The 17238-nt window shown below is 30.3% G+C and overlaps 1 protein-coding gene across 4 annotated transcripts in view; it reads right to left on the reverse strand.

Moving 5' to 3' along the window:
- Positions 1-4471: 4471 nt before the first annotated feature.
- Positions 4472-17238, reverse strand: part of LOC136990501 (zinc finger protein 2-like) — a 65360-nt gene continuing 52593 nt past the window's right edge. Inside the window, exons 3-5 of one of the 4 annotated variants that reach the window (XM_067288899.1) lie at positions 8799-9485; positions 8274-8614; positions 4472-5607 (exon numbers count right to left, since the gene is read on the reverse strand). In XM_067288899.1, the coding sequence (XP_067145000.1) occupies positions 8322-8614; positions 8799-9485 (980 nt within the window). In that variant the 3' untranslated portion in view covers positions 4472-5607; positions 8274-8321. Of the gene's footprint in view, positions 5608-6172; positions 9486-17238 lie in introns of all 4 variants that reach the window. The other 3 variants (XM_067288897.1, XM_067288896.1, XM_067288895.1) reach the window with 3 other exon arrangements.

Genomic DNA, 17238 nt, shown 5'->3' on the forward strand with positions numbered 1-17238 from the left:
AAATACACAAAGAAATAAATATTTTATTTAATGATATAAGAGTTAAATCTACAGAAACTTCATTTTTACTAAACAGGAAATGCTGTCATAATTTTTAATTTCTTGTTTTATAAGCTTTAAATGTGAGAAATAATAACAACAATAATAATGCTAATGATATAGTAAAATAATAAAATAATGATGTTACACATTAAAAACAAGCTAAAATTGCAATGGTTCAAACTTACATCAAGCAGCTCCAGTGCTTAGCATCTTATCCACTCAGCCATCGTTGTTCCAAGAAGAAGCAATACTTCCAAACACAAACTAAACACCGAATTTTCAGAGGACCATTTTTAAGAAATGCTTGAGAAGTGGGTCCTATTATTTAGATGATAAGCTGTTTGTGTTTAGGGCTACATACTCACCAAATTTTGTTTGAACTGAAAACCTGAATGTCTGGCCCTCTCCTTGTGAGTCTTCTTAGCTATTTTGTATGAATCTTTTGAAATAGCTAATTCTAATTCTAAATTTTTAAAGAAAATGTATTTGAATATACATTTCTGAAAAGAAGACAAAATGAATAATATACAAAGAAAGATCATAAAGTTGGGGAATCTTCTCAAAATAAGACCTTGCATTACAGAAGGCTCCTATAATGCAAGATAAACTCTTAATAGGAATGTTAACCTATTACAGGGTGTCTGTAAAGTTACTGTGCAGTGGGGAAAAAGTTTAAATAAAGTTTTCATAAAAGTTTTACATGTTATTGCAGTTTCTCCTACAGCAAATTCTTGAATGTCCCCAGAAGCCCCAAAATCCAGGGGAATGAGGTCTGAAGACCTAGCAGGCCAGTTTCCATGGAAAATTATACAATTAGGAAAAAGAAGTCTTCCAAAAACCAGAATACCTATAAGTAAGCAATGCCATTTATTGGAAAGTGGAAATGCAGGACATATTAATACAACTTACATGTCTTGCATGCATATAACTTTAATATCATTACAAATTTCTCATTGAACAGTAACTTTTTGGACACCCTGTATAAAGTACAGTGGGTGATCAGATAACACTTTTGCAAAAGATTTTTATGTTCGAACAACGAACACCTCACAGAACATACAGAAAAAGAAGCGACACAAAATAGTGAATATCGATTGGTCTTCCCTTGTCTCCAGGTGACAATTCAAAACTTTTTGGAGCTCTGGAGAGATTGATATCGATGCGCAACCCGATACCAATCAGATAGTATTCCTCCGAATTTTGAAACTCCTTGTAATTCCAGCTTTTTGTTTACCTTTCTGACAAATAGTTTTTTATAGTCTTCGTGTCAGATGAGTACTTGTTAAGTTTTGTGTCTGTTTTTATTTACGAAAGGCGAGAGTTTAACTGTCCCATTGGATATTTGTTAATGTTTTAATACCAAATTTCAAATTTTATCCGGGCCTTGCATTTAAATAATTTTTTGTGGGTAGTTGATTTCTGTCCTCTAAATTTTTGTAAGTGCTTTTCTGAACTTATTATTTAAAAAAGAAACTGATAATATTATGGAGCGTAAAAAGAGTGGAGTGTCAAGAACTGTGCTCACTGTAGAAACCAAACTAGATATAATAGCCAAGGTAGAGAGTGGGCAGAAGATGTCTGATGTTGCTAGGCAGTATGGCTTGAACAGGTCTACGTAAACACAATCTTAGCTATGAAAGATATATCAAGAAGTCTCAAGCAATTAAAGATCTTTTGAAGAAGTGAAGAGGATGTCAGAACAACAGGCATCCAAATGGCATCCAAACCAAAATGAGGTTAATAAGCTTGGAGATCTCTACAATTACAATGCTATTAATTACTTCTGAAAAATCGTGAAAAAGAGAGAAAAGTAATTGACATCAGACAGATTCTTTAACCCCCACAAATGGAAAAAACATCTAATAAAAATGCAAAAGACCATGTATATGCATTTTTATTATTACATATATACTTTCTTACTATGTTTATTTATATTTTTTATTTTTTGGAGTCTCCAGAATAAATTAATCAAATTCCCATAAAAACCTACGGTAAATCGATAATCGGTTAACGAACATTTCAGATAGCGAACAAAGTCTTGGAACAGATTATGTTCATTAATCAATCACCCACTGTATATAATTTAAAGAAAATAGCAGTTGAAATTGTAGTTGGTTCATTTTTATGGACTGACTCCTCTAGAAACAAATTTAATTCTGACTCTGACACAGCAGCCCTGATATGAAATGACATCAAGCAACTCTATCAATATTTTGTATAACACATGCAGTGCTAATATATGAAACCAATCTTTGCCCTCTGACTCTCAACCAATCACAAAACAGAACTGCTTTATTTGGAGATTCTTACACAGTTTGTTTTCACAGTACATTATAGGAACTAAGTGCTTGGAGTACAAGTCAAAAAGTGCTTGGTTCATCTAGTGCAGTGTACATCATTTGGCATTGATCAAATTATCAGATCACAATAAGGAACCAAATATAACAACAGAATACTGGATGACAGCAAGAGATGAAAGCAGCTGTCATTGCTCTCTAAGTTATTTAAACATGACTTATTGAGTTGAACTGTATATGACAACAAATTCATTTTGACTTCATTAGAATTAGAAGATGCCAACACCAATGAATAAGAAGATATGCATGAACTGTACAGTACAAAGTTTCATTGAGATTTGAAGACATGTAAAACTAAGTAGCACATTCTGTTCTCTTGATACACAGCTGGAGGAACACATTATTATTAAAGGTACTACTGCATTGGCATGGGAAGCAATGGACAAAAGTCAAGACATCAAATGGGAAGGGTCTTCAATCATCTTACTTGGTTCAAAATCCACTCAAGACGTATTGGTAATTGCAATATCAAAAGATATTCTGTTGAACATCAAAAACAGAAGTTCTGACCTAGACCCTTGGATTTGAGTGTTAAGAGTCTAAGGGTTGTTTTATTTAAGACTACCTAATGCACCAAATGCTTCTACAAGCTGGTTTAAAATTTTAATTAAAAAATAAGGTTTTTGGTGAGTTGAGTTGACTAACTGGTGATAATTTTATTGGATTTTGTTATTTTTAACACTTTCTAGATTGTTTATGTTGGCACATTTTGTGGTTTAATTTGGATATTACTTACATAATCTTATTTATTGTAATTACTTTTACATTTACTGTATTTGTTTATTTTTATACTTAACATTCTTTATATTTGATACTGAGATTTGTTTTGTATTTGAATTTAATCTGTTTAAGACATGCTGTTTGCCATTTAAGAACATTGAACACTTTAAAACAGAAAAATCATGCAATGTTTATTTTCATTTCTCATAAAACAAAGAAATAAAACTATCCGAAAAAAGTTTATATATTAAATATAATAATAATAATAATATTATTATTTTTTTAAATTTGATAAAAATGCTGTAACTGAAAATATCATTCAAACTGAAATAAAATATCTATTGGTAATAACATATACACACAACTTTTTAAAATGTACTATATATGAGATACAAGAAAATATATTTTATACGTAGAAAGAACAGTTATTATATATATGGTGCTTTGTATACGTGAATAATATATAAAGTACCAAATATGTTTTCTAAATTGTTAAAAGTAAAATTTTTTGTTATTTATTTCATGATAAATATAATGTAACATTTAAAGCTGCAGATTAATTTGTGTTGGTGAGAAAAATATATGTTCTTACCATGTTCTGAAAGTATATAAAATCATAATATTAAAAAAATCATATTATTAAGATTATAGTTATTTTAAAGAAAAACAAAATTTAGCATGAATAAAAAAATTTATTTACTATCATAAAATTTTATGATCACAGAATGATAAGATCAGAAATTATTCATATAGCTCAAAAAGCTCAAATAGCTCCATAGCTCAAATTTGTCCTTATGTATATAATAAAAAAAATTCAAAAATTTTGATAAATAAAAACAAGTTAACAGATAATTTAGAATATATATTTGATGCAGATATATTTAAGTGTACATTGAAACTACTCAGGAATAATTTGTACTTTCTGCATATGTATAAGAAATTAGTCTTTTATGCTTTAAAGTTTATTAGTTTTAAAAGAGAAAAATCTTTTAAATTCTTAAATAATGAATGTGTAAAATGCTACCGTGAAAAGTTTTGTTTAATTAGAACAGCATATTTTATTAAAACATATAAATATATCCAGAATAATATAAATTCAGCATCTTGTATTTATAACATTTTGTAATTTACAAAATTTGTGTGTATATAATATATCAGAAACAGTTTTGTCAAAGTAGTGAAAATCAGAAAGCAGCATAAAATTAATATCCAAAATAATTATTAAATTATATATAATTTTTTGTAACTTTTGTTTTAATGCATTCAACTTAATAATTATGATTAATAACTAAATTTTTCATATCTTCAAAATTGACAAAATTTCAGTAAGTGAAAGAAAATTCAGGCAAAACTTTAAGAGTAGGCACACTTTATTCTGTCAAGAAACAACTGCACTTCTACATGCTACACATGATTTGCATGAATCTTTTTTCTACTAATATTGCCAAAGCAAATCAAGTTTCTTTTAAACAATATACACATCAAATTGTTAAAAAAAACAGCAAAACATTAGTAAATACAACAAAAAAAATTTGTTTTGTTGTTAATTCTTCATTATCTTTTTAGTTACATGTCTTTCCATTTATTGTATTGTAAATTTTTTACACAAACATATTTTTCATATCAAATTACAATATTCTACAACTTGAAAAATCACAGGACATGGCAAGTCTTAAACATTCTCAAAGTTAAAATAATAGATAAATGATAACAGGAAATGATAGTCAAATTGAAAAAATATCATGCGAAGAAATTACTATTTCTGCAACTGTGCAACAACGAACTTGTTGGCCTGGGACGGTGCAGCAGCGTGGCAAGCCCACCCCAGCTTGACGTAAAATCCAAAAAGGTTTACAAATCAAATATTACTTTAAATATTTACGTAAGAAATCAATATCATTCTGTTAGTAAAACAAGAGAAAATAAAAGTATTAAGAAATTCTATTTTAATTAAATAAATTTTTAAAACTGTGTGATTCAATTTAGTATATATAAAAGATTTTTCTATTAGCAAAATAAGAAAAAACTGCATGCATTGTGAGAGGTAAATAAATTTATATGTCAAATTTTTAAAATATAATAAAGAGTTTACAATAAAGATATTTTACTGAGCAAAACAATTGCGCTTTTACGTTTTTGCCTCAAATATATAATTATTATATGATACATTCATAAAACAATGTATATTTGGGCATTCAACATAATGGAGGCAATGTACATTAAATTGTTTTTCTCACTCATTTAATAAAAATGCAACATTTATGTATAAAAAAAATTAACATGCCATTTAAATAAAACAAAACTTCAAATTGCAATAAAATAGTATCATTGTTTGGCATCATAAAATTATGACCAAGTACTTAACCCATGATATCCCATGGCTTCTCCTTTATCCAATAAAATCCATTTTTCTTTTAAATATCCACAATTCTGTCAAACGAAGTCCGCCGGCTGCAAGTCCGTTGTCGCACAGTGTCTTATATTTTACCTGAAAAACGACCAGAATACTTTTATAAAACATATTATAAAAGAACAATATTTTGCTTGGCTTGGCATATACACAATAACAATATATAAAGTTTATGAGGTATTCTTTTAAATTTATTTTTGTACAATTTGAGAATAAAGAATTTTTACATTGCCATATCAAGCTGGAATTGGCACACTAAATACTAATGGCATAGTGCCAACAATGCTAAATAGTTAATTTTTTTAATCAAATTTAATATCCTTACTAACTAATAAGCTAACATTTAGTTATCAGAACAAAATTCATTTCAAAAATTATGAAATAAATTTCTTTTCTAAAACTCAAATAGTTAAAATCTCATTTAAAAAGAAAAGAATCAGTATTGGTAGCAAGCAATTAAAATATCTAATTTTTTTCAGTTGTAAGAGAGCAGAATTTCCAAACAATATCACTCAATACTTTCCTGCTTTTTTTTTTAAAAATCTAACTGAAGTATTAAAATAATCAGAGGTGATATATAAACATATTTTAAAACTAAACAATAAATAATAATATATATATATATACACAAAGAATAACTCACCATAAGTCTTTTATTTTTCTTCTTTTAACTGAACTTCTAAATACAAAAAACTGAACATATTTGAAGAATTTGTTAACTGCTATATAGATATTATATGGAGGGAAAATTTTATCAACAGATTTTTAAAATACATCAAAATATCTTAACATATTAATAATTTCTCTCAAATTCTTCACATAAAAGCAAAATTTTATTAACAATTATAATTGAAATTATTTTAAAAAGATTTATGTATAAAATCAAATCACTATAATAATAATAATAATAATAATGATAATAATAATAATAATAAAAATTCAATAATTTAGTAATAATTATGGTAATATTAATACAAAAATAATTGTAATTCTAATCCAAAAATAAAAATAAAAGTTAGCGCAATTTGCAATTTAATTTCACAAACAACAGATCTGGGGAAAGCATTGCGGTGGGATCAGTAGCATATTTTAACAATAATTTTTATATATATTTATATACTAAATATTATAACAAAATTTTATATATATGTATATATATATATATTTATTTATATAAAATAATCACTTGAAATACAAAGTATTAATAACAATAAAAAGAAAAATATATAAATACATGTAGTCATGATATTTCATAGCAATAAATCTTTCCTATTAATAATACTTACCTTTTGTCAATAATAAAGAAACAGGAAAGCATTGAGAGATAGATGTCTGGAAACTACAATAAACAACAATTTAATAGTAGTTAAAATCTTGACTTTGAAAATAAAAATAATTGGGTTTCATTTCCTTTAAACTTTAATAAATCCCAAACATAGATTCTGATCACAGTTTAAGAATATTCAAAAAGATTCCTTAGAGAAGAAAGGGAACACCATTGTGAACACCCAAAGTATATTTGGCATTCTAAATTGTTTTTTTTTTTTTGCTTTAACAATAATTATAAACTAACCTAACTGCATGATTCAAGATTAAAAACTGCCTAAAGTTGACTTCTTTATACACCAACTTACATAATACAAAAATATGGACCTACAAGCATTATACACCCGTTCCCTACAACAATGGCACAATAAAAAAAATTATGACACTACCAGAGATTATATTAACATTTGTGTAATCAACTCCTCATTATCATTTTTTTTGCCAGATTCTCTAAAATAGTAGTTCTTCATCTGCACTTTTTAAATTGTAATTTGGATCTTTGAATAACGCTGTATACAAGGCTCCACAGTTTACATGAGTATATACAGCTACATAATTAATATCCACTCCAAATTATTTTAAAATATATGGTACAGAACAATTCTGAAACCACATTTTCTTGAAATGGAGCTTAATATACATTTTTTAATTCTTCATTTGTAAAATTTCCCTGGTCATCTCTGGCTGTTGTTCATGAAAAAAGGTAAGTATGTATGTATATAATATTACAACAAACAAACAAAAAGTTCCAACTCCTTTACATACAAAAGATAAAATGTGTCACAACCACTACGGTCAACTTTAGTTTATAAAATGATGCAACAACAAGAAAGTTATACATTAATCAATGATTTTTTTAAAGAAATGATAATATAACAAAACTTCTAAAAAATTTCAATAAAAGAGAAAAAATACATTCATATAATTAACAAGACAAAACAAAATTCACTCTGATAAAAAAAAATAATAATAAAAATACAACAATTGAATAAAATGCTGATAGATTGAGATTTTATCCATATTAAAGAATATGGAAGATTTTGTAATTTTTCATTATTATAATAATTTTAGCTTCTGAAATGCAATCTCCTAAATTTTGAGATAAAAAAGTTATAATGCCTACCCTGTCTAGATATATAGATATCCAGACTCAGCTATTTTCAGAAAATGCTAATTGTGGGCAGCTGTATTTTCTTATACTTCAGGCCTTATTTTCAGTCCATCACTCATGCTTTGAAGTTACTGGATATTCCAGAATCAATGAGTATTAACAGTGCATAAACTATGCTTTATAAAAATACACATTCAACAATTGTGTATTTTGTAGATGACCATAAAATTTATGTAAACACTAGTTTATTGAAATTTGTTCCTTTGAAAACATAAACTACCAAAATAAAAAATAAAAAAGGGCCTGCCTGAGAGGTGAGGTGATTACAGCTGCCCATTGAAGACTGACCATCCACTCAGTGCACCCCAGACGGTGCACCTTGCCAGTCAGGTTTGAAGGCTGAGGTTCTGAAATGGTGGAGGCTGGGATTGAGACTGAGGTTGAGGCTGCTGTTGCTGGGGTTGGGGCTGGTGGTGCTGGGGCTGAGCTTGCTGTTGCTGCTGGTGATGATGGGGTTGCTGTTGCTGGTGATGGGGCTGGAGTTGCTGGTGGTGCTGGTGAGGTTGTTGCTGGTGCTGCTGCTGTTGCTGCTGCGGTTGGTTCCGCCTTGTCCCAGAGCTCTGTTGTGCCGTGTTGTGCTTGGGGCCACTGGAATTGTGCAAGTGTCGAGAGGAGCATTTATGTCGCTTCAGATCTCTTTCTTCAATAAATCTTTTTCCACAGATGCCACACGCAAAAGGCTTTTCCCCACTGTGCATTTTAATGTGACGCGTTAATTTATCTCGGCGGTAGAAAGCTTTACCACAGGCTAAACATGCATAAGGTTTCTCACCTGTATGGATCCGCCTATGTCTTGTCAGCTTGTCCTTCCTGTAGAATCCTCTGCCACAGAAGTCACATGGATAGGGTCTTTCTCCTGTGTGTATCATGGAATGGCGTGTCAGATGATTCTTCTGGGAGAAGCTCTTACCACAAATGTCGCAATGAAATGGTTTATCTCCAGTGTGGGTCCTCATATGGTCCAATAGCTTACATCGATAACTAAATCCACTGCCACAAATGTCACAGGAACATGATTTTTCACCATGGGCTGCTCTGATGTGAATACGTACTCTTTCTACAGATGCAAAAAGCTTCCCACAGATCTCACAAGGTACTGTTTTCTCTCCCTTAGTATGAGCTGAAAGATGGGCTTGTAATTCTGAAGCTGCTTTAAAGGGGACCTTACAAGATGGGCAAGGCCAAAGTTTATCCTTTAAAGCTTCTGGTTCTTGCTTTTCAATTGTACCTGAGGGAATTTTTCCAGTATCTACTGAATAAGCTACAGAAGTTGGAACAGCAGGAGCAAGATTTCTTCCGGCAGAAAAATCATTATTTGTTGTCTGTGATTGTGGTTTAACTCCTGTATTCCGATTAGCAACTTTTGACTTTTGATCTTCTGGATGTTGTAATGGTGGAGGTGGTGGTGTTGCTCCAGCTATTGGATGGAAGTTAGCCAAATGTGGACGTGGATCAAATCCTAAAATAATAACAGAATTTTTATAAGTGCAATTTGCCATTTAACAATGAATAAATCAAAAATTCAAATAACTTTTAAAACCATTTAATAGACTAAAATATAACAATCAAACTTAACTTCTTACATTTAAGTCTAACAATAAATTATGACTCATAAAATAGATATTTATCGTATACCATATGCCTATATCATATGAGGCACTGAATACCAGTAAATGACATCTCTATGATAAACAATTTCAAAAGAAAAAAAATGAAAAAAATACGTAGAAGATTCTGGCAGAGATAAAATTCTGATTTCTTTTTTTATTAGTAAGCACGAATACAGTGCCACAATCATGCATAGACAAAATTGCCAGCAGCTAGAAATAAATAAATTTAAAAAAAATCAGAGATGTATGTACAGTACATATTGGGTTCTGAAGTTTCAATCATGGATATGCCACCTTTTGAAAATCCAATCACACTACTGTTCTATGGAATGAGTTTATGAATTCTAGATAACACTAATTCACTCAAATAAACAAGGCCATCAAGACCTTATATGGAGCCCAGGTAGAGTAGACTCCTTTAGCCTTTTGTGTTTTGAATAAATAAAACATGTAGACTATTAAAAAAGTATTAGGTGTTATTATTATAGTAAAAGTATTAGTATTATTATGAGAGATTTTATTTTCTGTTAGTAAAAATAATGTTAATTTTATAGGAGTAAGAATCACTACAGGCCCTTAAGTTTTCTCCAAGGCCTTGGGAAAAATCCCAAGCTCTCCCTTCACTCAATGGTGCTGAAAACAAACACAATTTTTATTTAATTTCTCAGATGATTCACTGCACAAACTTGAACACTGCAATAATTCAATCACATAGTAGAGTAAAATGGAAAATTAGCTGATGCAACATGATGCTGCCAGAAATGGAGACTGTGCTTTTTTCGATAAAGAAAAAACATCCAAAGAACTAATTATACAGAGAAAATGTCAGTTTTTGGAAAACTGTGGAAATGGACAGGTGCTTGTATATGCTGGGGATATACTGATTTTAATAGTACAGGTGGAGATGTCATTTTGGAATTCCAGTGTTGGGCCTGTATTTGTTGGATATTGGAAATTAGGACTAACTTTAACTATGTAGAACATTGACATATAACAGTGTATGATACTTTAACTTTCCCCACTTGTTTGGAAATGTCTGAAGATGGATTTTCACTAGCACACTTAAAAAATCATACCAAGAGAATTTATCAGTGCCACACATTATGTGACCATTTTGTATGTTACATTAATCTACAATACAAAATGTCCAAGAAAGATCTATTAATATACAAATTCATAACATACAAAAATAAAGTGGTCTATTGAAATGCAGTTTGCAGTGAAAGAAAGAATAACTCAAAGTTTTCTTAATGAAAATGTTTATAATGGTGCTAGCAGCTTGCTGACTTAAAAATGGTGACAATACAGGAAAGAGCTGAAAACTGAGAGAAAAGTACAGAAAAACACCATTAAGTGTCTCTCCAATTTATTCTTGGTTGAAGAAATTTAAAGACAAAGTATTCAGCATTTGAAAGATTACAGTTGCCCATTGGCATTGGATGAATCTTCAAGCCATAACATTCTTTTTGTGTTTGATTTTAGAAATAACAGTAATTAAGAAAAAAGGGGTTTGATGTAAAGAATTTGATGAATGATAAAAACCCTTTTATGAATGATTAAAAACCCTGAAGGATGGAAAACAGCTCTGAAAGTGCTTTGTTTATAGGATAATTGTGCTTTGTATATATTTGAAAGTCTCTCTCTCACGAGGTTCCAGAACAGGTCAAAACTAAAACTTAATTTTTACATGTTAAAAGCAAAAATGCTATTGTCAAATCAGACTAAAGGTCATGTTAATTATGTAAGAGGGAAAAAAATAAAACTGTTGTTGTTAAAACAAATGTAAAAATGACTGACGTAATGGATCAGGTAAAATGTTGGCTGGAGAAGATGGGACTCTGACACAAGCATTCAGAAATAGTCAATTCTGGGTTAAAAAGTCAAAAAGGGGAAAGATTAAACGGTTAAGAAAACATCACGCATAGTCATTAAAATCCAAAAATTGACAGAAAATAGAAACAACAGGCTGAATTATGAGCACACGACCTATGGATTTATAAACAAAATCCAGTCAGAGTCGATAAAAAGGTATCAAACAGACACCACAAAATGGACCTTTCTCGTGACCCGAACAAGTCTCGGGTTTCACCTAGAAACAAAAAGGGAGTCCAATTGGGAAATGAGGAAGGGAATAGAGAACCAATCAAAAGGCAAGATTCAAGGGAAAAATCATATAAAACCCCCGAATCTCAAAGTCAAGACGTCGGTTCTCCTCCAATTTTGGCAGTGGTTGACCAGTGTGTCGCATCCTCTCCAAACTGTTCTAACTTATCTGACAGATCTCATCTGAACTAACTTGACCTTCAAAGATTCGTGGAGAAGAAGACCATCTCACCTATGACGTCTCTGCCCCAAGGCCACATCCTTACCATCATCATCGACTGTGGAGCAACCCTACACAATCAAAGATCATCATATCCAGCACCTGATCCTCAAGGCAGTCTATTTTGTTCATGGTATAAATTTGTTTTATGTCAAAAATAAACGGTTTTGTAATGACATGTGTCATCCTTGCCTCCATCATCATCACCCACATACAATCAGTTCTAGGTTTTCCTGACATGCAATTAACTGTTGCCTCTAAAAGTCGGCATCTTACATTTTAAATAAAGCAGTGTTTTGTGATGGCTAGTTAAGAATCAGAGTATAGCAGTTTTTATGGTCTCTTTAAACACGAGTTAAATGTTTGCCAAGTAATTGTGTGTTCTCACTAAATGTTTTTTCTGCCTGTATGCCTTACTGCAAATCAATCTCTCTATTTTAAAAATTACTATGATGATAAAACGTGCAGATAACATCTGCACCACTAAAAGTGTTCTATCCTATCTTTTCCCTCAAAGAATGAAAATCCTAGTACCATTACTAGCTGTTTAGCCCAGATATATCATTGTCAGTGCATCTTGTGCATAACTTCTTTCATTGACAGTAAGCTTTTAAACCCACGTTTCATAAATAACATTGCACAGTTCATGCACTTACTTTTATACTTCCTGGACTTCCCAGTTTTCCTTTCAGTTTAAAAACTAGCAGTATGTTCTCATAGGCTAAAACACGTAGTCGTCATTCTACCCTGGCAAAGTGTACTTGCACATTTACCTCCTAATCTAGTTTTTCTTTCAATGTTGCCATATTCATATTTCTGTTGTAACAAATGCACAATTGCTATTTAATGATAATGATCCCTCTGTGCAATTTCATAACAGAATAAATTTTCAGAATTCAAAATAACAATTACAGACTTTTTACATAGTGCTAACTGTCAAAAACTTTCCTTTTGCTTATAGAAATGAACCACCTGCAGATGGATTTTTATATCAATAGATTTAAAAAACATCACTAGAAACTAGGGTTTCTCAAATGGGATCCTGGCTGTTTTTTTAACCCAGGAAATATTCCAGGAAATTCTTCTCATCCCAGGAAATACCACAAATTTCTTAAAAAGTTCACTTTTTTCTTTTTTTGTGTTAAGGTTGAGAAAATTTTGCAAATAGAAAGTAAAATTAACTCAAACTGTCAGAATTCATTTGTACTTATTAATTTTAAGCCTGCTTATTAGTTTTTAAAATTTCGTTTGTTATGACATCTCACAAATTGTCAATAATCAATGCGCGTTTGTGGCAAGACTCTGAAAATTCTTTACTTGTCAGAACCTGTAATATCTTGAATAATTGAGCTGATGCTATCTTAATTTTAACTATGCCCAGTAGCTTCATTAACTGCATTATGTCAGGTTATGCAAATAGGGCAAGGATAGAAACGAGTGAAGTATGAAGTTTTTCTACATAAAACCAATTATTAAAGCCAAACGAATGCCGAATTATCGGGCTATGAGCTTGATACCACTATTAAAGCAGCCAAGGTAGACAAATCAAGAATACTTGAGAGCAAAAGAAGTACTGCAATGCATCTCGAAAATGAACTAGAAATCTTCCAAGCTACGGATGAAAAAATACAACATTTGTCTTCCCTTAAATGCATTAAAGACAGTTCCACCCACATCCATTGAATTGGAAAGGGCATTTTCATTAGCGGGACTGTTCATTATTAAAATAATAACCAGATTGAGTGATTGGAGTATTGGCCATCTTTGGTTTTCAAAATCTTATTGTAAATTTTTATATTATTTTGTATTGTGTTTTATTTAAAAAATGAAAATTACCTTCTAAGTTAGAAGTTTGATCTAAGTTCATTTTTTTTAAAATTTTCAACTCAATTCAAAGGCATTTTTGTTGTAAGCAGTTTCCAACAAATTTTAATAAATTTTTTCTATTTGTAAAAATTTCCAGGTAATTCAAAGGTAATTTTAATATATATTTTACAGAGCATTATTATTTTTGTTTTGGAGGTTGCAGAATGTATTAAATTACTTTTAAAAATGAAAAATAATTATATTATTCAATTTCAAAATATCTTTTATAATTTAAAAATATTTATATCCCAGGATCCTGGAACAAGCAAAGACCGCGAAATGAGAAACTCTACTAAAATCTTTGCTGCAGAACACTTTGATCAGTCAATAAAAACATTCTCGTGTTTATTATGATGGATAATGCAATCTTTACAGTTTCTTGCAGGTCTGCAACAAAATAATACTTTAATAAAGAAAAACATTTTTTTTATAGGATTTTGAGTGATGCAATTTCCATGGCTGCTATTATTTATTATTAGTAAGGCTCATAACTTTTAGGCACTAAGACAAAAAAGAAAGCAAGCAAAAAATGACATTTAAAAAAGAGGCATGATCAAAAGTACTACAAAACATTATTATAAAACAAAGTAGATACATTTAATAAATTTTTTGTAACTCATAATTGAAGCACTTTTAAAATTACATATTGTAATATATTACATAGAACTTTTAAAAATTTTCAACTTGTAAACATTGTCTGTTCTCACATAGAAGAGCCTTGTATTTGCTAAATGTTTGCTTGACATTTACTAATGTTAGTTGTGCAAACTTTATCATTACAACTTTCATTTTAAATGGAGTACTATGGGATTGTTTCTCATTATTGCAGCTAGATCACATAGATTTCAAGCCATGGTTTTTCATTAAACTTAGTCAAGTTTTTCATCAATTGATCTGCAGACAGTACCAGTATCAAAATTTTGTTTTGACTAAACCTTCTTAAAAATCTCCCAACTGGATGCAAGTCTTTCTACAGTTTTTTCTAATGCAAAAATTAATTTGGGTAAAATGCTAAAAACAACTGCAAATAGAAATTTTGTCCTTCATAAATCTGTTTTACAGTATAGATTGCAATGCTCATATGGCTACAAAATTTGCTAGATCAAAAATAAAAATTATTCTTTATCGTTTGAAAATGTTGGCTATAATGAACTACAGTTTCCAAACAAGAATCTCACTACATAGTAGCAAGGTTGAGGCCGAAGTTTTAAACGCGAAAACGTGTACGTCGGACGTTCAGTGCCGCTTTCATGTAAGCCTAGAAGTTTGACAATGGCGTTTGGAATGCCAAGCATGATTCCACTGACTTCCCAAACATCATTGTCAAACTTCTAGGTTTACAGGAAAGCAGCGCTGAGTCCAACATACACGTTTTCACATTTAAAACTTCAGCCTCAACCTTGCTATTAATGGGTTCTGTAATACTGGGATATTAGAAGCAGTTTCTTTGAATACTACTACTACTACTGGGACATTTTATAAACATGCTTAGAATAAAGCAATACTCTTCAGAATTAAGAGGTTAGGAAAACTTTCTTAACCTCTTACTTCTAAAATGGATCTAGTATATTTCTATAAAGGCTGTTCCATCCCAAGAGACCATTATCTGTTAAAGTTTAGAATGTTGAAATTGTAATAATTGCATAAACACAGTCAAAATGTTAATTTTTTAAAATAAATCTGGTTTTAAAGGCTTATTTTTTTACTATATTGTAGCCAATTCATTATATTTAGCCACTTCTTTTATTGAAAAAAAACAATGTTTTTAACCAAACATCTGACCTCAGCTTCAAACAACACAATTAACATATCAAATTATATAAATAAAACTGCTTTCTTCAGGAAGCCAAATTTATTTATTATGAAAGAGAAATTCAGAAATAGCTATTGATAGAAAGTTCACAGTCACTGGTAAATATGTAGCTACACTGAGTACAGAAAGGAACTTACAGTTGATGTCAGACTGTAATGCAGATTTTAAGATTAGATAAAAACAAACTAGAGAAGCTAGATGAAGGTTTAGATGATGAACATTTATATTGCAGAAACTTACAAAATTAGAGCAATTTTATTGTATTTGTTCTACAGTTATATCATTAAAAAAATGATTGGCATTAGATCATGAAATTTCTATTACACTAAAGCAGTACTCCCTACATCATCATCTTTACCAATCAATCTCAAATAATTTTTCAGCTGGAATGATCCTATTATCATTAAAGAATTGAAAGAACATTGCTCTTCAGGCTGTTAAAATATATACATATCTTGTTGAATTGTATGAGTGTAATTAATTCTAAAGATTCCATGAAGTTTGACAGGAATTGGAATGAATTTTATACTCCAATAATTTTTCCAATCTAGTTAAACACTCTAAATAACTTAAAATTATTTGAATTTGGATGTAATCATCATATAACATCTTAAATGTTATTTCTCATATTCTTCAACTGTTTTGCACTTTCTCTTACATTTTCTTGACATTAATTTGGCTGAGGCCTAATAGGAATGATACATTAAAATCCTGACAATTTCATTTAAGGCTTATCACCAGTTTAACCTTCACAAGTCTTGCTACATCCTTTCAGCCCAGCACATATAAAAAAAAAACATTACAATCTCCAATTTAATCCATAGGACCTACCTTTATCCCCCTTACCAGCAATGTATAATGGTAGAATTATAATGTATTCTTTCTGTGGTTTTGGATGCTGGTTGCTTTTTAGCAAAATTTAAGTATCTCAACCACAAAGTCATTCATTCTTTGAATCCTGTTTCCTACTCTATGATAATTCAGAAAACATGTGAGTTAGTGGGAAGTTGCATCACCTATTTGGATTCTATTTCTTTAGTGGTAGCATGCTTTTTTTTATTGCGTTTAAGTACACCCTCCCTATTACAACTCAAACAAGCTTTTATTGTACCACTATAGGGACCCTTATAGTTTGCTAGAAAAATCAAGAATCTACATGATAGCTCTGAGTTCTGACATTAATTTGTGTCCTTGCATTTACTTTAAAAAGAATAATAATAAAAACTGTTATTGTATTTATAACTTGTATATAAATATTCTAATATATAAATACAGGAACTCTCCTACTTACAAACATTCAACTTATGAACTTTCAGACTTACAAACAATTTGACTGTAGGTCTAAAATTTAATTTTACGGAGATTAGATTGAAAGGGATTTTTCCGCTTATGGGGTGATGTTGAAGTCAGTTTTTGGGCAGTACTAAATAATAAATTTTAAATAAATAATGTGGGCTTATTTCTATCATGTATCATCATTTTTTATTTTCACGTGAATTCTGAGGTTCCATTGCCACTCATGAGACATCATCTCATGAGTGGCAATGGAACCTGATATCAAAGTTAGTAATGTCAGAATAACACTGTTTTTCACTACTGT

This window comes from Centruroides vittatus, unplaced genomic scaffold (genome assembly GCF_030686945.1).
Source record: "Centruroides vittatus isolate TY-2023 unplaced genomic scaffold, ASM3068694v2 scaffold_944, whole genome shotgun sequence".
In the NCBI taxonomy this organism is placed as follows: domain Eukaryota; kingdom Metazoa; phylum Arthropoda; class Arachnida; order Scorpiones; family Buthidae; genus Centruroides; species Centruroides vittatus.